This window comes from Mesocricetus auratus, unplaced genomic scaffold (assembly GCF_017639785.1).
Source record: "Mesocricetus auratus isolate SY011 unplaced genomic scaffold, BCM_Maur_2.0 Super-Scaffold_6730, whole genome shotgun sequence".
NCBI lineage: Eukaryota > Metazoa > Chordata > Mammalia > Rodentia > Cricetidae > Mesocricetus > Mesocricetus auratus.
The window spans coordinates 2,277,876-2,301,458 of record NW_024429184.1 but is presented as its reverse complement, the minus strand read 5'-3'; the positions used below and the strand labels follow the sequence as shown (position 1 = coordinate 2,301,458).

At 47.8% G+C, this 23,583-nt stretch overlaps 1 protein-coding gene across 1 annotated transcript; it reads right to left on the bottom strand.

Moving 5' to 3' along the window:
* Nucleotides 1–3,858: 3,858 nt before the first annotated feature.
* On the bottom strand, nucleotides 3,859–14,264 carry Txn (thioredoxin). The gene is made up of 5 exons (XM_005085042.4): nucleotides 14,171–14,264; nucleotides 9,782–9,886; nucleotides 8,922–8,981; nucleotides 5,295–5,360; nucleotides 3,859–4,073 (listed from the first exon to the last, which is right to left on the bottom strand). Exons 1-5 carry the CDS (start codon nucleotides 14,192–14,194, stop codon nucleotides 4,011–4,013), a joined length of 318 nt encoding a protein of 105 aa, XP_005085099.1. The 5' UTR covers nucleotides 14,195–14,264; the 3' UTR covers nucleotides 3,859–4,010.
* Between the last annotated feature and the right edge of the window lie 9,319 nt (nucleotides 14,265–23,583).

Sequence of the window (23,583 nt, the reverse complement as noted above, 5' to 3'; positions counted from 1 at the left end):
TTTCCTCCCGGGAGATCACATGGCAGCCACCTCCTCTTGACTACATTTCCCAGAATCCTCCTCGGACTCCTAGTCCCACCTATCTTGCTTCCCTAATGGCCAACAGTGCTTTATTGACATATACACAGAAGGACTTCCCGCATCACAGACTTGGCTTGTAGGGACAGTTAGCATGCCTTGTGTTCTATACATGATACAATCATACTGTATGGGTTTTTAATGTGGTTCGGTAATTGGTCACAGAGACTTTTTCCTATCTCAGTATGAATAACATTTCCTCTATGTACCCCGACAATAGCAACTTAAGGGAGAATGGGCTTGCTCAGCTCACAATCCCAGGTCACACACAGCCCATCACCGCTGGAGGCCAAGGTAACAGGAGATCGGTGGAGCTGGTTACATCACATCCAGTCACCGCACGATGGATTAGTGAATGCCTTTGTTCATGTTTACCGTGTGCGCTGCTCTGAACGATGATGCAAAATCCCCTAGATGTGTTTCTTTACAAAAAAAGGGTCACTTCCTGTAAGATACGATAAGAAATCACTTCTGTTCCCACCCATCTGGCTTCCATTCACATCACACTATAGGAGTTTCTGAGGCATTACACACTTCTAGTTTCTTTCATTATTGATTTATTCTTTTTTTTTTTTTTTTTGAGGCTCTTAAGTAGCCCAGGCTAGTTCACTCCTGCTTCCCAGTTCTGGGCTAACAGGTGTCACTACCAAGTCACCAAGGAAGGCTTGTTTCTGGTCTTACAGTGAAGTTGTTGATGGTTTTGAGTTAACTTTTGTACAGGATGAGATAGAGAACTAATTTCAGCCACTTGTATAAGCAGCACTTAAGAGTCTGTCTTCCATAAAGCAAAAGATACCCAGTCTAAAATCCACAACCCCAGAGAAGCTTGAATTCTCTTCCAGAAACGGAAGCAGATGCAGAAATCCACAACCAACCAATGGGCCAAACTCCAGGAGTGCAATCCAAGTGAGGGAGGAGCCAAAATATGAACAAAGGAGTCAAGACCATGATGGGGAGACCCACAGAATCAGCTGACCCGAACTAGTCAGAGATCACTGACTCAGGTCTGACAAATGGGGAACCTACGTGAGACCAAACTAGACTCCCTTAATACAGGTGACAATGGTGTGAGTGGGGCAATATATGAGGCCACTGGCAGTGGGTCCAAGATCTAACTCTAATGCTCAAACTGACTTAGTGGAGCCCATTCTATATGGAGAGATACCTTGCTCAGTCCAGCACAGGGGTGTTGGGGATGGGAACATGCCTTGGTGCTGCCTCAACAAAATGATGGGACCGAATTAGTAGGCCTCCTAGGGGAGACCTTACCCTCTCTGTGGAGCAGATGGGAAGAGGGGAAGGGAAGGAGGAGGTACTGGGATTGGAACATACAAAATGAACAATAAATGTAATAATTAGGAAAAAAAAGTCTGTCTTCCCTCCCTGCTCTGCCCACCACACCTATACCCATCAAGATTACTCCTCCTCACTGTTCCAAATCACTTGGTCCCCTTTCTACCCCGGCCACCTGGAAGTCTCCCTTGTTTCTTTCTATTCTGTGCCCACCCCCATCTCCAACTGTTAGGGTTCTTTAGGCTTCATCTCCACTCTGGACTCTCTTCCTTGATTTCTTCCAAACGTTCCTATAGCGAGCAGGCGGTGTTCTCGGGTACAGCTACACTAAGGGCTAAGGATGTAAATGAAGACAAATACAGTGGCTCATTCTTGCAAGGAGAATGGCGTTTATTTTTACAAGAGTGGAGCCTTATATACCAGTGGCAGGCATGGTGGAAAACCGCCAAGGTCAGAAGCCTATGTTCCCAGGGCACTCTAGCAAAGGGTGGGCCAAAAACAGGAATTAGCATTTAGACCATAAGGATAGACAGAAAACAGGAACTTGCATGCAGGCCTTACTGGGAGGAGGGGACCAGAAGTGTTTTGCTAGAAGCTCCTAGTCACAAGCTGGTCAACAGACCCCCATGGGCGGAGGATGCAACAATGTTCCTAAAGGGCAGCTACATCATGTCTTACAGTCCCTGGTGTCGTCCAACGTCTGTGTTAGGGCAGGGATATAGCTCTGTGCCTAGTGCTGCTCTGCACAGTAAATGCTAAGTAAGCACTCAACAGCGCTCCGAGCTTTTTCATTTGCATGTACAACCTGGAGTTCCTGGATTTCATTTCCTCTGTGTTTGCTCAGACCCTCCTCTCAAGACACAGAACCCCAGGTGTTTAAGAGAGTGAGGGTGCCTTCGTGGGTCCTACTCTCCGGAGTCCTCGTCCTGCTCGTTTCCACCCCTACAGCCTCCCCACAACTCCCAAAGTGTCTTTTTTATCTTTACGCAGACCCCACAACTCCCGAAAGTGTCTTTTTTTATCTTTACACAGAGGTCCACCTGGCTTTCATTTTCAAATCTGTTTCTCATGCCAAATGAACCTTTTTTACGGTCACACAAGTTATCATCATCGTCCAGCGGCTTCCCATCACCCACACGGGTGAAGCCTGGGATGACTGAGTTCTGCTACTCCGTCTTCCTTTCATGGCTTTGATGGTTTCTGCACCACCTTCTTCACCTTGGACCCTTTGTGCCTGGTGTTCTCATTTGGAAAGCCGACTCCCTGGCATTTGGCAGTCGGAGTCCTTTTCATCTATCAAGTTTCAGCTCCGCCATCTCACAGAACCCTAGCCCAGCCACCCGATCCAGAGCAGGTCTCACCGTTACTCAATGACTGTGGCCAGTCTCCTGGTTCCTTCTGCCTCACAAAACGCACCCTACATAGCCCCTTGACTAGTTTGCCTTCTCTGCTGTGTAAGCAGTATGCTCAAGGTCTTATTTACAGCCATATGTCAAGCCCAAAGTGCCTTGGACATAACACACGCTACCCCAGTCAATCATAGATTCCAAGTTCATCATGGTCGTTTTATTAGAGGCAAGAAATCTAGACCCAACCATTACCACACAATGTTCCTGGATTGCTACTAAGAGCGATGTATTCTGCGGTCAAATCCTACTGACTGGGATGCTGGGAACATTAATCCTTGTTATGCCTGTCTTCACTGGTGACTGGGAGCTACAGCATCTATATCAACGGTTACTGCAAAGATTAATGGGATGCTTAGCATAAGGCTGAGAACCCTGTCTTTCATTATGAACCTGAAAACTGTGTCAGGCAGTCCCCCTTTCCTTGCTGTTTACGATGGAACAAGGGTTTCCAAATCATTTCCACTTTTCTACTCAGTATGGAATCTCCATGTATGTATACAGTTTCATGAGGCCCATAGGCATACACCACCACGAAAACAAGACTTTTTAAAGGTCAGTCACCATGATAGTTCATGTAGTTCATCACAAGTGAACTATCAGTCATCCTCATGGTCAGGATCACACAGTCCATCAACTAGAGTTTTTCTGTTCACTAAAGTAAAAGAACAAAACCCCTAAACACTTTAACGTAACTGCATTAATAAGACATTTTTTTTCTAGAACTATGTATTTCTAAAACTTTTTTCTTAAGATTTTTTTAAATGTGCTGTTTTACTTGCATGTATGAATACATATGTACTGCATGCCTGCCTGGTGCCCAGGGAGGCCAGGACATCAGATCCCTTGGAACTGAAGTAACAGGTGGTTAGCCACCATGTGAATGCTGGGAAGTAAACCCAGGTCCTCTGCAAGAACAGCTAATGCTGTTAACCACTGAGCCATCTCTCCAGGCTCCTCCCTTTTTAACAGTAAAACAAACAATAACAAAAAAAAAAAAAAAAAACAGAGGCTAAATGTTACCAAAAATAAGGTGATTAGATCAGGCTATTTCTCACGTGTACTAAAAGACACCAGACAGTTTTAAAAAGGGCAGAATTAATATTTTATTGTCATTTATATATAATCAGATGGCAGTTGGGTATAGGTTCTCCACACTTCATATTTTTTTGAAAATTAAAAAAGCTACAGGTTTTAAACAGCTGGTGGCTGGTTATGCTTTCCAGAGCATGATTAGGCAAACTCAGTAATAGAGGCTTCAAGCTTTTCCTTGTTAGCGCCCGAGAATTCACCCACCTGTTAAGAGACGAAACAGACATTAGCGAGAACAGTGCCATTACCCTGTACAGAAGCTGCCGTCATGGAACAAAAAACATACATGTGTGCGTGTGTATGTGTGTGGTGTTACTTAAGACTTTCTTGAATAATAGTTTAAACAAACAAAAACCACAAACAAAAGACAAAACAGCAAAAATAAGCAAGTTTGGAGAAAAGCCAAAAGACTCCAGTGTAATCCCCCCCACCTTAGTAAGAACAAATGACCCGCTAATGTCCTAGGAAGTGTGCTTTGAGACAGGAATGATGAACTAGCTATGGATAGTGATTGGTCTTTAACAGAGAATGACTTTCAGTTAGGCACTGCATTATGCATAAAGGTCCAGGAAGACAATGTCTTTTTTTTTGTTTTGGGAGACAAGGTCTTTTCTGGTCCCCAGGCTGTCCTTGTGCCTCAGCCTTCCAACATCAGTCAGCCCTGTCATTCTGAGGTAGAGAGCAGTGACCTACTTCTCCTGTGTAAGTCATGGCAATGTTTTCTGTACGTGCACTGCACTTTCTTTTTCCTCAGTGTTATTTCTGGTTTTGGTTGAGATGTGGTCTCCCTTTGTAACCCAGGTTAGTCTGCAACTCACAATGTATCCTAGCCTAACCTCAAACTTGCAGCAATCCTCCTACCTTGGCCTCCTGACCACCAGAATGAGCCAGGCTCTGTACAGCCACGAAATAGAAAATGGCGACACACATCTTCCCAGTGAGTCACCTTAGTTATTTCTGCGTTTACGCCACACATTCTTTGGCTCACCGGGTAATTTTTTTCCTTTCTATTTTTGGAAATAGGGTCTTACTCTGTGGTCCATGCTGACCTGAACTTGCAGCAAACTTTCAGATTATTCCCAAAGTGGGGATTCCAAGTGTGTGCCACCGAACCCAGCTCCAGTTTTGTTTTGATTTTACTTTTCAAGACAGGGTTTCTCTGTGTATTCTTGGAACTTGCTCTGTAGACCAGGCTGGCCTGGAACTCAAAGACATCCACCTGCCTCTGCCTCCCGAGTGCTGGGATTAAAGGCTGTGCCACCACTACCACCCCCAGAACCCGGCAGTTTTTGAAGACAGTTTCTGTGTAGCTCTGGCTGTCCTCAAACTCCATCGGTGTCTGCCTTTGCCTAGCCAGTGCTGGGATTAAAGGTGCATGACACTATACCCAGTTCAGGTTGACGTTTTAAAGTCAGACAGACATACCTTTTGACCCTTTTTGTAAAACTGGAAGGTTGGCATGCATTTCACTTCACAGTCTGCAGCAACATCCTGGGGTGGAGTGGGGAGGAGGTCAGGGGGAGAGAGGATGAAAACAAGAATGTGAACATTAAATTTGGATGCCAAATTCCAAAAACTAGACTTCCTTTCCATTATACACCCCAAACCTCAGCCTCAGAGCATTCTGACCACACCCGAGCATCAATATAACAAACAGCACAAAACCCCAACAGGTTGCATTCGCAATTAAAAACTTTTACTAACATCTACCTCCAAGGACAAGCATGAACAAAAAGGATGCCACTAGGACCTATGCTGTTTTTTCAATGAATTCTCAAACACTCCTGACCCTCTGGGTAGGATCCTGCCACATTGCCAAGACTAGCCTGAATTTAAAGGTGGCACGGTTATTTTATTTTATATTTTAACTCTTCCTAATGGACTTTTAGATCATTTCAAACTTATGTATACTTGTGAATAAATACATGTATCTTGGGGTTTTAAAATATAAAACAGAACTGCTGGGTTCCAGAAAATTCTAGTTTGCCTCACGAAGAAAAAGAAAACCTGGAAGCTATCCATTACTTACTAATCTTATCACTCGTGCACTTAAATGTACACCCTTCTTTTCAAAATGCATGCTGTAGGCACTGTAACCACACACACACACACACACGCGCGCGCGCGCACATCCACAGACATGGACTTTCCCATATGAAATACACTCACGCACCCCACTCTCTATCTTCCCACAGTAGCCACTGTATGAGCAGCAATACTTAGTTAAAGAAAGCAGGCTGTGTAAGCCAGGAAGCAGCTTTCCTCCATGGCGCCAGCCTCCAGCTTCCTGCCTAACTCGCCTCTGTGATGGACTGTGTGACCCGGAAGTGTAAGCAAAATAAACCCTTTCCTCTTCAAGTTGCTTTTGGTCATGGTGTTTCATCACAGATAAAGAAACCCCAACTAAGGCAACGTATAAATACCTACAGAGGGTGTCACTCCCCAGAACTGGAGTTACAGTGGGCTACCTGATGTGGGCGCTGGGGACACAACTTGGGTCCTCTGTGCCATTATTGCTCTTAACCACAGAGCCATCGCTCCAGCCCAGAGGGAGCCACCCTTCAAGCAATCCAATCTGACATGGAAATGATGGTTTTCCCTGATGCGATTTCAACCCTCCCAGATATTCCTGCACACTGGTTTGATTTGCTTCTCCCATTCGCAGAACACTGGACTGTACTTCAGTCTCATGACTTCTATGCCAGCAAACCCACCAGCGGAAGACTTCGTATGCCAGGATCTACCAAGGCCTCAGCTCTGCAGTGAGAGAAAGCTGTCTTATAAGTGCCCAGCATTCCTGCATGTCCGGTATTCCCTAGACGTTTTAATCTTCTAGATTTCCACAGCAAGGGAGAACAAGATAGACCAGCAATAGCTTAACTCTAAACTGTGAATTATTAACATGTGGTCAAACAGTGTTGGCTTGAAACAATGTTTTAATTAATGTAGCTGTATTTACGCACAAATTTACTACTGTGTCGTTGTCCCGTGTGCCCCCCTCAATCCATCAACTTCAGACTGGGTTAAATTTAAATTTGGACTACGCCGAGTCAGTCTTTTACTGAGGGTAGAGACGGAGGTAGGAGTACCTGCCCCCAGTTCTACAGGCCCTTCCTAGCTTCCCTGTTACCATGGGCAGTTCAAGATAACGCATGCTGAGGCCCCACTAGATTTCAGTATAACTTTACTTAAAAGAAATTGTGTAATTATCTGACAGGGTCAACCGACCTAACCAAGGGTCAATGTCTCCTGGGTGAGCAACCATATAGGAAGGGGGAGAGAGCGGAGCACAAAGGCTCACGGAAACAAACAAGAATTTCCTTGCTCTCACGGTCAAGTTATTCATTTCCCCCCAACTCTGGACACTAGCAGAATAGCCTCCCTTAGTCACTTTACAAAGACTAATGACAAAGAGATGTTATACTTCCGTACCCCTCAGTCAAAATGTTTGGGGCCAGGTTGTGTGTCAGGGTTTTTAGATTTTGCAGTATTTGGTCCATTAAAAGAAAAAAAAAAAAAAGCAACAAAGAAAATCTGAAACTTTCCCTGGTTGATCCCATCCTTCAAAAACAGTTTGGATTCCGGAGCACTCTGGATGGTGGCTGCTCACTACCTATAAAAGCAGCCATGTTTCACCCAGTATTTAGGAGCCAGGCACCCCAAAGGCTTCGTAATTATGGTCTTTCTCAATCTGGATAGCCACCCAACTGGTGATGCCGGACCATTTATAGAGGATGAGAGGGGGCACAGACAAGTAACTTGATCAAGCCCCACTGTTAATGCAGAAAGGCAGCCAGCAGCACAGAATCCATTCCTTCTTACCGCCACAGGCTGGGGAGGATGGGCAGGCAAAGACGATCATGTGACCCAAGGAAGGGAAACACGCCTAAAGCGTGGCATGAAAGCAGCACAGGGAGACGGGAGGATGAGGAAGAGGCGGGGCTTATGATTAGGGCTCCATCAGACGGGAAAGGACAGTCCGGAGGAGACAGCACACATGAAGACAGAGCAGAAAGCGTGCCGAGAAAAAAAACCAAAAACAAAGCACACTGGGAGCCTTTGCCAGGCTGGCGGCCGGGTACGGAGATCTGATCACAGACGGAGAACAAGAGTTGAGAAGGAGGGAGATTAGTGAGTGCAGAGCAGAAGCCAGCAAGGCAGAACTGGAGTCCAGCCCAATGTGGCCGCCTCTTCCTGCCCCACGGGGCAGGTAAAAGTGCTCATGCATCCCTCAGGAGCCCTGGTGCTCCACCCCCAAGCAGGTCTTTCCAGGCCAGTGGCCGGAGAGAGGAAAGGTCATATACTAAGAACCCAAATGGTGGTGTGTGTATGGGGGAGGGGAGGAGGAGGTAAGAGCGAGGGTAGAGGAGTTCTGCTGCCTCGTTTTAAATACTGGCTCTGCCGAGGGGCTCCACGCAACTCCAAACCAACTCCTTTCTGTTTCGGCTCTCCCACGCCTACAACAGTACCGATGGGGGAGTGGGTAGGTGCTAACAATATTAACTCGTCGAGAGCACACAGAACTCAGCTCTCTGAGTGCTCAATAAAACCAGGCCTGGACCGTCTGTCCCCTCAAGTTTTCCAAGGCGCCAGGGCTCTCTCATGGATTCAAACCAGGCAGCACTACAACAAGCCTTCGAATACAGTTCCCATGCAGCAGGAAGTTCAGAGCATCTCATGGCTTCACGATTGATGAGAGCCAAGGCTCACTCGTACCCATAGATCATCTCACAGTGGGGGGTAGGATGCAGACCTAGGCACCACTGAGTCACTTGAGAGCTACTGCGCGCGCGCGCGCACACACACACACACACACACACACACACACACACACACACACACACACACACACACACACACACACACACACACACACACACACACACCCCTAGGATTAAACCCATAGCTGGGACACACTCTGTTCTTCCAAAACAGAACTTCTCAGACAGAGTTCTACTTCTAGTATTACCCCCCATTTTTACAGAACAGGGTAGCCTTCAGCGGACAGACTACTCTGAAATGCTTGGCAGCGTCCAATTTCTCACTACGTACCTGGCAGTCATCCACATCTACTTCAAGGAACACGACACTGGAGTACTTTTCAGAGAGGGACTGGAAAATTAAAAAGTGAACCAAAAGCGTTAGAACCTGATGATAATGGCAGTCAACACAGCTGAGCTTCTTCAAGAGAAATGTCATAGAGATCAGAGACTTGACTTTTATTTTACGTATATGTGCCTGCAGAGGCCAGAAGAGGGCGCCGGCTGCCCTGGAACTAGAGTTACAGAAAGTTTTGACCCTCCCTTTGGGTGCTGGGAACCAAACCTAGGTCACCTGGAAAGGCAGCCAGTGCTCTTCACAAGGGGGCATCTCTGCAGTTCTACATACTAAATATTTACATTTTTATTCCTTTTAAAAGTCCTTTCTACTTACTACGTTATTACTTTATGTCTGTGCATGGGCCATAGCATCCACAAGGAAGTCCCAGGACAACTTTTGGGAGCAGTTATCTCTTCCCAGTGTGGGTTTCAAGAACTCAACTCAGGCCAGGCCTGCATGGCAGGCTACCCAGCCAGGCCGCAAGACTTCTGCTTAGAGACTAAGTAAGCATCAGGGACAAAGGTATCTCTGAGTCAAAATGTTCTCAAGGGTAAAATAATTTGGCACCATAACTTTGAGGCCCAAATTTCAAATGTAAAAGAACAAAATTACTCAAGATAAATGGAATCAACTCCCAGAAGTTGTCTTCAGCGAGCTTTATCAGGTTGAGCTGTTAATGCTACTACTTTTAGGCTAATGACACGGGAAAACAGAAGCACAGCCCGCACCACCCCAGCCCTGTTCCCTATCAATCCTTTCACCCCAGCTTCTGACCACCAGCCAGCCTTCAAGCCCAGCCCTCCTATACTCACATGAAAGAAGGGTTTGATCATTTTGCACGGTCCGCACCACGTGGCCGAGAAGTCCACGACTACAAGCTTGTCTCCCGCAGCCGCCAGGGCCTCCTGAAAAGCTTCCTGAGGAGGGAGAAGGAACACCTTAAGTGTCACAGACTTTCACTTTTCATTCAGGACCTGGCCAGGTGTGACACATGCCTTTAAAACCCAGTACTCACTCAGGAGGCAGAGGTGGGTGGGTGGGTCTTTAGAGGTGGGGACAACTTGGTCTACACTGGCCAGTTTCAGGCCAGCCAGTGAGATCCCCCCTCCCTCCGGGACCCCAAAGACCTCTAAGCAACAAACAAACACAGAGATGTGAAGGACAATTCAAGAGTTCCTGCTCTTGGGGCTTGCTTTTCATTCAAAGGAACCTTGCACACTGCTGACACAAGATGAACTTACAAAATACCATGAACTGACTAATCTAGGCCAGCGCCCTGCCCCGGGGTTACATCCCCAACACGAAACCCCTTCACACCAACACTCAACAAACAAAAAGGAAGCAGGCATTCGTACTAAAGCTGGTTTCACATTGAACTTAGTTCCATGCTAGACCCTGAATTCTTGGGGTTGATGGAAGGAGCCTCCAAGACTGGAGAACCCTCAAGACACAGTTAAGTAACGGACAAGTCACAAGATGTCTTAACCAACAGGGAAATAAAAGAAATTGTCTAGGGTGAAACATGGGAAAAGATCCCCACCCCATGACAGAGTCCAGGAGACAGAACTCCTACTCAGGTCATCATCGCATAAACAGATTTTGTGTGCTTGGCGCACGTGTGCATGCGTGCGTATGTATGTATGTGTGTGATGTGTGTCTGTCTATCGGTACAGAGGCCCTAAGAAGGCATGAGACCCCCAGAGCTGGAGCCGTGGGTAGTGGGTACTGAGCCAGGGTCGTCTGGGAGAGTAGAAGAACTCTTAGCAGCTATGGCAGCTCTCCAGCTCCTTCTGTGTGCTTAATTTAAACAGCGCTCCTAGAGTTGGGATCACACTGCTTCTTAACCCTTGACTTTTGCCCTATGAATCAAAATGTACTGTTCTTTACAGTAATCCAAGTTTTAGTTCCTCAAGAAGAAATTTTTCTTTGGCTGTTTTGCTGAAGTAACACCTGTCACATGCAAGTCCCAGCAAAAACAAAACAAACCCCTCACCACCAACCTCCCTGAATTATTTACCAAAAGCCTTGATACTGTAACCCTAGGAACCTAACATTCTAGTTACTAGGGACTCATTTAAACTGTCAGTCACTTGATGCTGCCTAAAACCAAAACTGGTGAAGCAAAGAATAAAAAAACAAAACACAAACAGCTATATCTGAAGTCAACATTTCCTCCAGGAAAGAAAATGTTGGTCAAACTAGTTATCAAAAACTAAGATAACCTGGCAGTGGTGGCATAGGCCTTTAAATCCAGCACTAGGGAGGCAGAGGCCAGACTAGTCTACAGAGTAGTAAGTTTCAGAACAGCTAAGGCCACACACAGAAACCCTGCCTCAAAATAAATAAACAACTAAATAAATACAAATTAAGAACCATATTAGATCTGGCCCAACAAAGGAAAAGTATTTACAACACTGTAAAGCTAAAACATATTTACACACCCAAACAAACCTAGTGAGTTTTCAGAGTATAGCCACTTTAAATGTTTTAAAACTTTTTTTTTTACATGCACTGGTGTTTTTATCTGCATGTATCTATGTACATCACTTGTGTGCCTGGTGCCTTCAGATGCCAGAAGATACACTGGAACCTGAGTCACAGATGATCTGGAACCACCACTCGGGTGCTGGGAATGGAACACCTGTCCTCCTAAAAGAACTGCCCGTGCCCTTATTCTCTGAGTTTTCTCTCTTCAGCCCCGAGCACACTTACTTTCCTGGCTTTTAATTTCTAGCTCATATTTTTCAAGAATAATAATCATTTCTGAGAACAGCACACAGAATGGCATGACACCGTCTACAGAGATTGGCCTAGCTCATACAGGTCTATCCGCCCATGTCTGGGTGTCAAGACACCTAAGCTCTAGGGTCAGGAGGTGGGACCACAGTGCAGAGTAATGGGAAACCCACCTTTTTCCAAGCCACCACTGGTTGTTGTCAGATAAAATCCATACAAAACCTCCCCTTACATGTTTAGAAAGGCCACGCCACCCATTCTTTACTGCAGGACACGGGGCAAGACGGTACGGCAGGCTGGTCTGACAACACCCCCAACTGGAACACGGCTGATCCTCAATAAAAATTTGATGAGATTACATAAAAAGCAGGACGGACTGCATTTCAAACACTCTCAAGGTCCCGGCGCCACCCAACGGCTATGAATCTAATTCAGGTAAAGCTACTTAAAAACTCTGAAGAAAGAGGGGCTTGCACTCCTAGTTTCTGGTTAGTGATGTGCAAACTTCACAAACAAGTTCTCTTCTCCAGATGTGTAAGCTTGCCTGAACTGGCTTGTCTAAGAGGCAAATTACAAATCTTAGCTCCAGTAAATATCAACCAATCACAATTAGGAAATGGTTCTATCACTGACACCAATATCTAAGAAAACAGTTAGGGAGTAGTTAGAAGCCGTTGCTATGATCCCTCTTCTCAAACATACCCAGCTCAGGGGTTGGCAACATGACTCAGCAGATTAAGGTGCTTGACACAAAGGGAACTGAGTTCAATACCCAGGATCCCCAAGATAGAAGAGAGCCAGCCCTCCCAAGTTGTCCTCTGATCTCCACAAGTGAAATGCCCCATCCCTACACATAAATATAAAACAAAACAAAAGGCCCCAAACACAAAAACCATGCCCAGACCAAAAGTTAATAATACAAAGTGTTCTTTGCTTTTTGAGATGGGTTTCACTCTGTAGCCCAGGACAGGGCGGTGGTGATCCTCCTGCCTCAGCTTCCTGAATGCTAGTGATTAGAGGCATGAGCCAACACCCGGTCTAGCATAGTGGTCTGTAAAGCACTGAGCAGCATGCCTTGTGTGCAGTTCAATAAAAAAATTTTTAGTCTTAAACCAACTGTTGATTTTTTAGCCTATCACTCCACTCCTGTCTGGAAAAAGACCCCAGTGTCCCTTAACTCACCATACAGTTCTCAAAAACATAGCTATCTCGCAGGGTTAGACCGACCAAATTAAGCCCATCAGATTAACCCTAGGTGTATTCAATTAGCCTCTGATTCGGGGTGACTCTGATCAGAGAGCCTTGTTAATAGGCCTTTGGGGCCCAAGCCTTTTTTATGAATAACCGGTTCCCAGTCCCCAATGCACGCCTTTTCTACAGGAATGGCAAAGGTCCCATAAGTTAAGGCAGTTTCAACAGGTAAGGACCCAATTGGGTGCTGGGTCTAAAATGACTGGTAGTGGGTGGATTCTGAGCAAACTCGTGTACTGAGACCCAACCAGGCCCTATTGCTCCTAACTGTGGAGGCGTAGACCTGCCTTCCTCGGGCTCCCCCAGTTAGCTAGGTTAACAAGTCCCACCACCGCCCCCCCTTCACTTCCCACATATTCCCCGAGTAGTTACAGTGTAACAGGCTCTGGCTTTCCCAATCCGGAGGTTATTTTGGTTCTCAGTAACTTTCAAATATGGCAACAGTTTTTCCCTTAGGTATTTTTTTTTTCTTTTCCCAAGGGGCAAAACCGGGACTTGGTGGTAGTGGACTGCTCCCAGGGCAGAGAGAGCAGAGCCCCGGTTCCTGCAAAGCCCACTTAACCGTGGGGGTGAAAACACCGAAACCTCAGCGTAGCGAGGCCCCTGGGCCCAGACATTGGGGACTGAGTCATCCCAAAGCCAGGGCTGCCGGAAACACGCCCTGAGCTGCTGCAGCAGGAGGAGGAGGAGGGAGTCCCACGGGCGGGGCCTGGACCTTTCTCCTTCCTAGTAGTCTTCACATGGAGCACCCGCACGAGGGTCTCCAGCAGGTAACCGGCCCCCCACCCCACCCCACCCCCGTGCACCCACCGGGCCCTGGTTCTCCAGGCGGCCAACTCGGGCCTAGCCCCTGCGGCACAGCACACCCCGCGCTGTGCACGCCACTGGCCACGCGCGGAGTCGCGGCTCTGCCTTTCCTCCCCCCCGAGACTCCGAATCCCGGACCCAGACGAGGGCTCCCCGGAGGGCCCCCTCGACCGTTTCTTTCCCCTCCGCCAGATGTGAGCTGGCGGAGGTAAGGAGAGGGCTGCAGACTGCAGGAGGAAGCCAGATCGGGGGACCACCCCCGCTTCCGGCGCTGCGCCTCCCGTCCCCGGCGTCCCAGGGTCTCCCGTCCCCTCCCCCAGGCGCGCTCTACAAGCCCCCGGGGCCGCCCCCGAACCGGGATGCAGAGGGGCGGCCTCCGCCGCCCGCGGCGCCCGGGGCACGCGTACCTTGCTCTCGATCAGCTTCACCATGGTGGCCTGTCGCGGGGAGGGAACCACACGAGCGTCGGTAGGATCGGATGGAAACGGATCCCAGGGACGCCTGCCGGAGCTCGCTGGCCGACCGCGGCCGCCCGCCTTCTCTTTATAGCCACAGGGCGGAGCACGGCGGGGCGGGGCGGGGAGCGCGGGCGCGGGCGGCGGGGACGCGCGCCCCCCGGAGCCTCCCGCGCTCGCCCAGCCGCCACGGCCGGGCCAGGGCCAGGCCACGCCCCCAAGAGGTGGAGCGAAAAGCAGGTTGCCGGGGGGCGGAGCCACAGCCGGCGGCTGGAGCAGCTCCGGGACCCGCCCTAGCGATGGCCCCGCCCTCTGCGCGGCCGATGGGGCGGAACCTTGGTTTGCAGGGGGCGGGGCCAGCGCCGGCGCCTGGAGCCTCTCCGGGCTCCCGGAACCCGCCCTGCGCTTGCGCTGTGGCAGGCGAGCGTGCGCCCGGCGGTCTCTAAGGGCGTTTTCGCTGTGCACCGCGTAGGGAGGTTGATCGTAGTCCCCACTCACAGTCTGGAGTCCTCCTAGGCCAGGCCCTAAATGGACCTAAGTCGGACACTTGCAGACTGGGGCTGGGGACTGCCCAGGCAGACGTGTATCCTTCGAGCAGGGCGGGAATGCCGCGCGCGGGTCGCCTCAAAGTGCTGAGTAACGATGACTAGGAAGTGTCTCCGTGCGCGCCCTCCCTCCCTCTCTGCAGACTCCCCCGGTCCCCGGTCTCTCTCTCTCTCCCCAGCTTCCTGTTCTTTAGCTTTCGCAGGTGAGCCTGCTGCTGGAGAGGGACCCGGCCCTCTGGGCGCCCTTGTTTTTGTGCCCGGTGCGCACGCGGGCCTCATGAACCCCGGCGGCTTGTCTGGTTCACAGCGTTGTCTCCAAGGATTTAAGGGCTTGAGAACCGACGGGGACAGCGCTGGGCCCATAAGGAAGCACTCCATAAACGGTTCTAATTATAGCCGTCGTGAGCGAGCGCTAATTAAGCTTGCGCGGTGGCCATGCCGGGGGCCCTGCTGAATCTGTCCGCCTTGTGTTTACAATGACGGTGTACACACGCGTCCTGCCTCGGGAGACGCCAGGAAGAGTGTTTGTCGGTGATAACTGGGGTGATGTGCAGGAGGGAAGCTAAGGCATTGTTAGGGTGGCTTTGTGAGGCCCGAAGCTGAGGTGGAGACTGGACAGAGCCAGCGTGCTGGGAGGATGTGGCCAAGGCTGCCTTTTCAGAGCTGAGTAGGTCTAGATAAATAACGCACCCAGAGGTGAAGACCTGGAGGTGGTGACGCCGTGTCCCTGTCTCAATGCCACTCCCCACCACCTCCGCCACCTTTGTTCAGCACTAGAAGAAAACCAGAACTTTCGAACCAGGTGTGCAAAGCTTTTAGAGGCCTTGAGGAATGCAAGTCGTGAGCGAGGATGCGGACAAGAAGGGAGCCTTCTGAACACAGCCCCAGACCGAGGGTGGGTGCTGCCCCGAAGGCTGTAGCCTTCCCTCTGAGGACCCCTGAGCTGATGAGCAGAAAGTCTACAGCACATGCTTTCCAGCTGGTCTATTCAGTCCAGCTACACTCCCGGCTTCCTGGCTGTTTAGCAGTTGGTGAATCTGCCTAGCAAGGCCACTGAAATCACTGATCTGTAGGACCTTGGTCCCTCCCTTAGCTGACACCTCCGCAGAGACCCTCAGATGCCCCCCAGACTCCCTGGCACCCGTCCAGCACGGGGTAACTGTGAATTATGTTGCAAACATAGAGAATAAGGAACTGGGAGGTCAGAGAATGTGTCAAGAGTCCCGGCTTTGCCGTCTGGTCTCTCCTGTCTGCTTGCCCACTTAGCTGGGTTACTCCAGGGCAGTTTATTTAGCTTTCCCAAGCCCCTCCCCTTCCCCCTTTCCCCTGTAACCTGGAGACAGTATCACCCCAGGCCAAAGGTTTGAGCTGCTGCGCTAAAAGTATAAAGTACTGAGGCTTGTGCTTACTGCTTAGCACAACATGAAACTGACTGCAGGCTGTTAAACTGCAAGACAGAAGACCAGGACAGAGCTGGGGTGGATGGAGAGACTATAAAACAGGTGTCAGTCTTAAGTAATCAGGAAGTCTGTTAAAAAAAAAAAGGGAAAATCACTGATACTGTAACATGAAATCTCAGAAGAAAAGGGCTGTTTTCTCCTCCTAAAGGGTGGCCAGAAAGGTGAGCAGGACCTGGCCTTAAGCGAGATCCCTGTGTACAAGGGTGTGGGAAATGGTCCTTAGAATTTCAGCTGCAAGGAAGTGATATTCTGTGTGGACAATGGTGTGCAGAGGAATTTCACGGGAGCCTAGAAATGTGTAGAACAGTACAGGGGCAAGAGGAGAGAGGATTTAGAGATCTTCGTGTGAGAAGTTGATGCCATGTACGGATCAGGACTCCCACTTGCAAAGAGCTGCAGCTCAAACTTACTTAAACCCAAGAGAAGTAGGAGCTCATTTGCCAGGGTCCCCAAAGCTGTCGTTCTCAGTGTTTGTCCTCTGGTGGGATGTCTGTCTCACCTAAAGGCAGTCCTGGCTTGGATTCCTCTAACCCAGTGTCTCTGCAGGAAGAGAAACCCTACCCTCCCTGGTTCCTGGAGGTGTCCAAGAAGCTGGCCTTGCTTGACTGGGGAAGCAGGGATTATCTTTGCTTGAACCTTGAGGTCAGTAGTAGGGGAAATCCAGAGGACGGGGAGATGGCGGCTAGAGATTCAAAAGGATCTTTTCACAAGGTCAAGAAGAGTAGCAGTGGGGCATGGACAAGCTTCCTTCAAGTTTCTTTGTCACTCAACCTGAGACGCCTTGTGGGGGAGGGAGACCTAGGTCTTGACTCTGCGTTGAAGAAAATAGAACCTCGGGGCATCCGGGGGGGGGGTTCTCAGACCACAGATTTATTTCTTTGATCATCTCAGTGGGCATTCTGAAAACCAAAGTTACGTTTCTTTTTAAGTTTTAATTACTGTGCCTAAGAGATCCATCAAACAACAACAACAACAACAACAACAAAAATGCCTCTAGCCTGTCAAAGGAACTCATCCAAGGACAGATCCTGAGATGCCGGAGGCTGTTGTTTATGGGAGATAACAAGCCACACGTTTTCTCTTCCCTGAACGAGTCTGTTTGATTCAACTGTACCCACGTGCTGGGCCACACGTAGGTGGATGGGCAGGAAATATGTCAATATGTATGCTTTGCCCCTGATTGTATGTAGGTGGGAGATAAGCAAGAAGGAAGTATGTCAGACTATATGCTTGCCCCTGATTAGACCTGTTTGGAAATACCACGGCCTTATGGGTTGGGTCTGCCTTTTAAAGTCTCTGCAAAATACAACTCCTCACCATATTCTGGGAACCCCCTGAATGGTCCTGCCTTAAGTCCATCATCCTGGCTAGCATTTAGTTAACGTTTGCTTCAAATTTGGCTCAAAAAAAAATTGTGGAACTGGCCTTTCTTTTCGTGATTCTCAGGTTTAACAGCAGCAAAGGAGCTAGGGGATTCCAAGTCTGAGGTAGACTTGGAGAAGCAAGGCCTTTAAAGACAGAACCTTGGGATCTGCATTTGACAGAACAGGTCCTCTCCTGTTGGATCAGTCTTGACCTTCAGGTCTTCAGGAAGAGGCTAGCATTAGTTAAATTAAAAAAAAAAAACATGTCCAGCAGGACAGTTGAGATGAAGGTGTGGGTGTGACATAAGATGAATCAGAAAGTGAGACAGTCATTGCTACCAGAAGGAGCTGGGTGTGTCTCTCCCTGCTCCTTTCATTGACCCTGAGGCTGCAGGCCTTGTCCTTCCAGCTTAATGGGGTAGGGTGGGGGCTAAGGTTGAAGGAGGTGATTCTTGGGCCCTGTTAGGGAGGGAAGGGTGCCAGCTCCATTTTGAAGTTCATTCGTAGATCTTTAGGACTCTCCAGTCCACCAGTGAAAAGTACCTCAGGTGCTAGCTTACAAACTCCATTTACAGTACTTTGAGTGCTAACTACTTAGATATTAATAATTAACTTACACAAAAGGTAGCGTTTTCTTTTCCCTCTTTTTAAAAAAAAATTTTATTTACAGACATCTGCCTACCTCTGCCTCCCGAGTGCCGGGATTAAAGATGCGTGCCACTATGCCCAGGGGTGCGAATTATTTTAAGGTAAAAACCACATGTATATGCCCTTGTACACAGATGTACACACACACACACACACACTCACTCTCCCATGCAGCTCTCAGGCTATCAGAGAGCTGTGAAAGGATGTGTGTTCCAGTGGGAAGTTGTCATAGCCAGAAAATAAGGCTAACATGGAATATTTAAACTTAAAACTATTGGTCTGTGTAAAGCAACATCTAGAAACAAGTGAAAAGGCAAGTTACAGAGCAGAAGAGAACTGCCTAGTACATGCGTCTAACAAGAGTTTAATCTAGCTTCTATAGAGCCCTCTTATAATTCAAGCGTGTGTGTGTGTGTGTGTGTGTGTGTGTATGTGTGTGTGTGTCTGTGTGTGTGTGTCTCTGTGTGTGTGTCTCTGTGTGTGTGTCTGTGTGTGTGTCTGTGTGTCTGTGTGTCTGTGTTCATAAAGATGGGAGAGCTGTTCAACATCCTTAGTCGTCAGGCTATTTCAAACCAAAAGCAATTGAGGTTCCACATGCATTCAGCAGGCTAGGTTAAATTTTAAGAGAGACAGAAACAGAGAGACAGACAGACAGAGACAGACATAGAGAGAGGGAGAGAGACAGACAGAGAGAGAGAGAGAGAGAGAGAGAGAGAGAGACAGAGAGAGAGAGAGAGCACCAATTTTGGATTAGTTGGAAATCACACATTACCGGCAGGGATGTGAAATTGTATAATCTCTTGGGAAAACAGTTTTGTAAGTACCTTGTTTTTTTGTTTATTTGTTTTGTTGATGTGAGATACAGTGCCATCCTGTGTCTAAAAAAAAAAAAAACTCGTAACTTGGTTGTGGGGACACCAGACCTTGAGTAGAAACCCATTTTTCCTTTGGCCTGGGAGTAGGCATCTGTGTAATGTTTACTGGAAACAATTTAGTGTTTTAAAGCTTTATAGGGCTTAGATAAGGGCTTGTTCACTGAAATACCATGACTGTTACACCCCCTACGGCTAGATGTCTCTTTCTGTCCCTGTCCCCTGTGGTGTCTCCCCGATTTTGGGGCCGGAGATTAAACCATCAGCCAGGAGGGTGAGAAGTGGAAAAAATGGTATGTAAATGGATGACAAAAGTCCTTAAAAAGGGAAGCTCTTTTTTTTTGGAGAGACTTTTTCTGAGACTTTTTTAGAGACTTTTTTAGAGACTTTTCCTGAGAGCTCTCCTAAGCGGACTGGGGTCTCCTTTTAAGCTGACTTGGGAAACATAAAGTTTTCTTAAAACAACCGACCGGTCTTTGTGTCATCTATCCCGACCACTCGCTATATTTTTGGATGTAGGCCGCACAGCAGGTGCGACAATTGGAGGTCCCACCGAAAGGGAAGCTCTTTTTTCTTGGAGAGACTTCTCCTGAGACTTCTCCAGAGACTTCTCCTGAGAGCTCTCCTAAGCGGACTGGGGTCTCCTCCTAAGCTGACTTGGGAAGCATAAAGTTTTCTTAAAACAACAGACCGGTCTCTGTGTCATCTATCCCGACCACCTCGCTACATTCTCGGATGCAGGCCGCACAGCAGGTGCGACACTTGGTCACACAAGGAACTGTCTGTGGACATTTCTAATAGCTTGCTCACCAGAGTTCCAAACAATCCAAACGTCCTTCAGCATATGAAACGATAATAATGGTGACACATCCATCCGTAGGGTAGAGTGTGTAACAAGAAGAAGGAGTAAGCTGCCTACTACATACACTCAGAGATGATTATTCATATACGTGGAGTGCAGGAAGCCAGCCAACTGAAGATTTTAAGAGAGTATTCATATCAAATTGTAAAATAGGTCAGTCCATAGTGACAAGGCAAATCTCTGCTGGGGCTGGGAACTGCAGAATAGGAAAACTGGGGGTAACGTAGGTCTACGTATGCTCTACAGCTTATGGAGAAATGCATTAAGTGGATGTGTTTTAGTACAGGCATAACTTATATTCCCCTCTCCCCCCAATAATTAATACTGTAAAAAAATACAGTCTTAGGAACCATCTGTTTCTAAAAAAGGCCAGGAAAACACATTGACAAGCAACAAAGAGGAGATAAATTTAAAGATGTAGGCAGTGCTGTTAATTTGGGCCAGACGAGAATCAAACGTGGCTAATTGGAAGAATATATTTTAGAGATAAACTTTGAATAGCCATGACTGTAACTTTAAGCAAGACAGTGATGTCAAATGTATACAATCGAAGCAAATGCTTAGTCATGCTTACCCTAAATCCAGGGTCACAGAGAACCAAAATGTGTTAGTTAACTCTAGTCCTGTGACAAATAACAGAACTAAATGATATAAAAAGGACAGGTTTATTTGGCTTCAGGTTTTTGGAAGATGCAGTCCATGGCTGACTCTGGATTTTGGGCGTGTGGTAATAATAAAGGCATGGTAGGGAACCCGTAAAAGAACAAAGCTGCTCACTTTAGAGCACACAGGAAGCAGGAAGAGGGGAGGGCATGCCTACCCCCTCCTAACTTCTTTACACCTGATGGAACAGTTAGTTTTGATTTTTTTTTTCAGCTTGATTGGCTTAATAAATGCCTAGGACATTAATAAGGAATGCTTTCCAGCGTGTCTCCAAGGGCATTTCCAAAGAGCATCGTAGGTGGTGCCCGAGTCGTAGGTGGTGCCCCGTCCTACACAGGCTGGGGACTCAGAACGGAACACAAGAGGCAAAACTCAGTCCAAGGAGTACAGGAATGGTACAAGAATCTCCCCCATTCTTTGCCGCGCTCTGGCCACCACCGCCACCATTCTCCGCTTCCTGGTGTGTTCAGACGTGAGCAGCAGCCTTGTGACCTTGGCTGCCCCAGATGGGAGCCACCTCCACGGTCATGACGGCCTGTACCCTGAAACGGAGCCCAAACAAACTCCTCCTCCCCTAAGTGCTGCTTGTCAGGTATTTGTTGCAGCAGTCAGTGAGAAAAGAAAGAAAGAAAGAAAGAAAGAAAGAAAGAAAGAAAGAAAGAAAGAAAGAAAGAAAGAAAGAAGGACAGCAGGCGTGTGTCTGAAGATTTCTACCGCCAAACCTGTGGCATGTAGGCCCTTGGGAGACATTGGAGACCCAAGCTTTCGGAATCACTGAAGGAGCACTTCAGGCATCAGGGCCTTCTAGTTGGAGCCTCTCCAGCAAGAGGGAAACAAAGGGACGAAACAGTTTTCCCTAAGGAACCGTGGGTAGATGTGTGCGGGAATCTTGATTTTGCTGAAGACCATGTGTATTTCGTAAAGCTCTGGGAGAGGCTTAAAGTTTTTAAGTGGCTGAGTTTGTAACCGGTATCTCGGAAAAAGATTTTCCAGACAGGAAACTGAAAAACATGATACCTAGTAAAAATACATGTCTATAGTCCTTAAGCCCTTTGTGGTAGAGCACTCGGAAGGTCAGAGGTTCAAGGTCATCCTTCGGACCTCCTGAGTTAGTTAGAGGCTAGCCTCACCTCCATGACACTCTGTTGCAAACAGGCAAACAAAAGCAGCAGCAGCAACAAGATACCATGGGTCAAAGAAACAGCTCAGGGGGTAGAGCACTTGTCCAGTAAGTCTTAAGTTCCTCACACATGGAGTTTGAGAAGTAATGGCTCGTTGCGGAGCTACCATGAGGTTCGGATACCTGTGGCGGAGGGGAACCGATACCTGTCTCACCGTACCGTCCCTTCCTCGTATGTTCCCCATCCTTGCTCTTGCGTGGAGGCTGCCAAGTTGGGGGTCAGGTGCGGTTTATATACTCTCTTTGCAGGTGACTGTACAAACCCAGATTCAAGCCAGTCTATTTCAGCATTAAGCGCGTGACTCCATCTAGGTCAATGAGATAAGAGTGAAGTTTGCCGGAAGGATCTGGAGAAATTTACTTTATTTCTGAGACCTACATAAAGCAATGACCTTGGGGGACAGCCAGAGGGTTCGGCAGGTAAAGGGAACAGTGCTGTCAATCCTGATTACTGAATTGGATCTCTGGGAGACCACATGGTAGAAAGAGAACTAACTCCTGCAAGTTATCTTGTGGCTTCACGCTTACACGATGACATGACTGTAGACTGTACACACACACACACACACACACACACACACACACACACACACACACACACACCCTAAACAACCAAATATAAACAATAGGGCCTGGGAGGTGACTTAGTAGTTGAGAGCACTTCCAGAAGACCTAAGTTGGGCTCCCAGCATCCACATTGCTTGGCTCACAACTGCCTGTAACTCCAGTTCTAGGGAACACAGCACCCTCTTCAGGCCTTCATAGGCACCTTCATATATATGGCATGCACACATACATAAATACAAACAAATGTAAAACTTAAATTAATAAATGTTAAGAAATGTCCTGGGGGGGTTGGGGAGCTGGAGAGATGGCTTAGGGGGTTAAGAGCACTGACTGCTCTTCCAGAGGACCAGGGTTCAATTCCCACCACGGACATGGCAGCTCACAACTGTCTGTAACTCCAAGATCGGACACCTTCACACAGATACGCATTCAGGCAAAACACCAATGCACATAAAATGAGAATAAATAAATTATTAAAAAAACGTCCTTGGGGTTGGAGTGTAGCTTGGTGGTAGAGGAGTTGCCTATCATTCTTAAGGCTCTGTGTTTGAAACCTAGCACACACACAGATATACACACAGAAACACACATAGGACTGGGTTTATGGAGAGCTGTGAGCTGCCGTGTGGGTCTCCTGCAAGAACCAGTGCCCTTAGCCATCGGGCCATCTCTCCAGTTCCCAGCAACAGGGCTGGTAAATCATGGAGCCTTGATTCAGGCTGTTACTCTCTGAATAAAATGACATAGGAGCAACAAGAGCTGAATGCCAGGAGCAAGGGACCTGAACAGGGGTGGTCAAAAGCCCCTGGGTTCCAGCTTTTTTTTTTTTTTTTTTTTTAGTCCATTGAAGACTACTTAGAATCTCCAAAGGGAAGATGCTCGTCTTATTAGTTAACAAGTATGAACTGAGCCTGAACACCTGTGCTAGGTGATCTGTGAGCATCCTTGGAACAATAAATTATTGGAATTTATGCTATCTAATTTCAGCTTCTAGAACTTGCTTCCATTAAAATTGTTCATCTTGTTGGGGGTTATTTAAAAGGCTGAGAGGGAAAAGGGGAAAGTAGGCAATCATAGCTTTATTTATAGTTGCTCTGTTCCACAGTGTGAATTCTCTCAACCCATTACTATCAATTAAATGCATATGGAATCAGACACTAAGTCATTGGACTCCGGGTGCTGAGCTCCTACTAAGGGCAGTGTT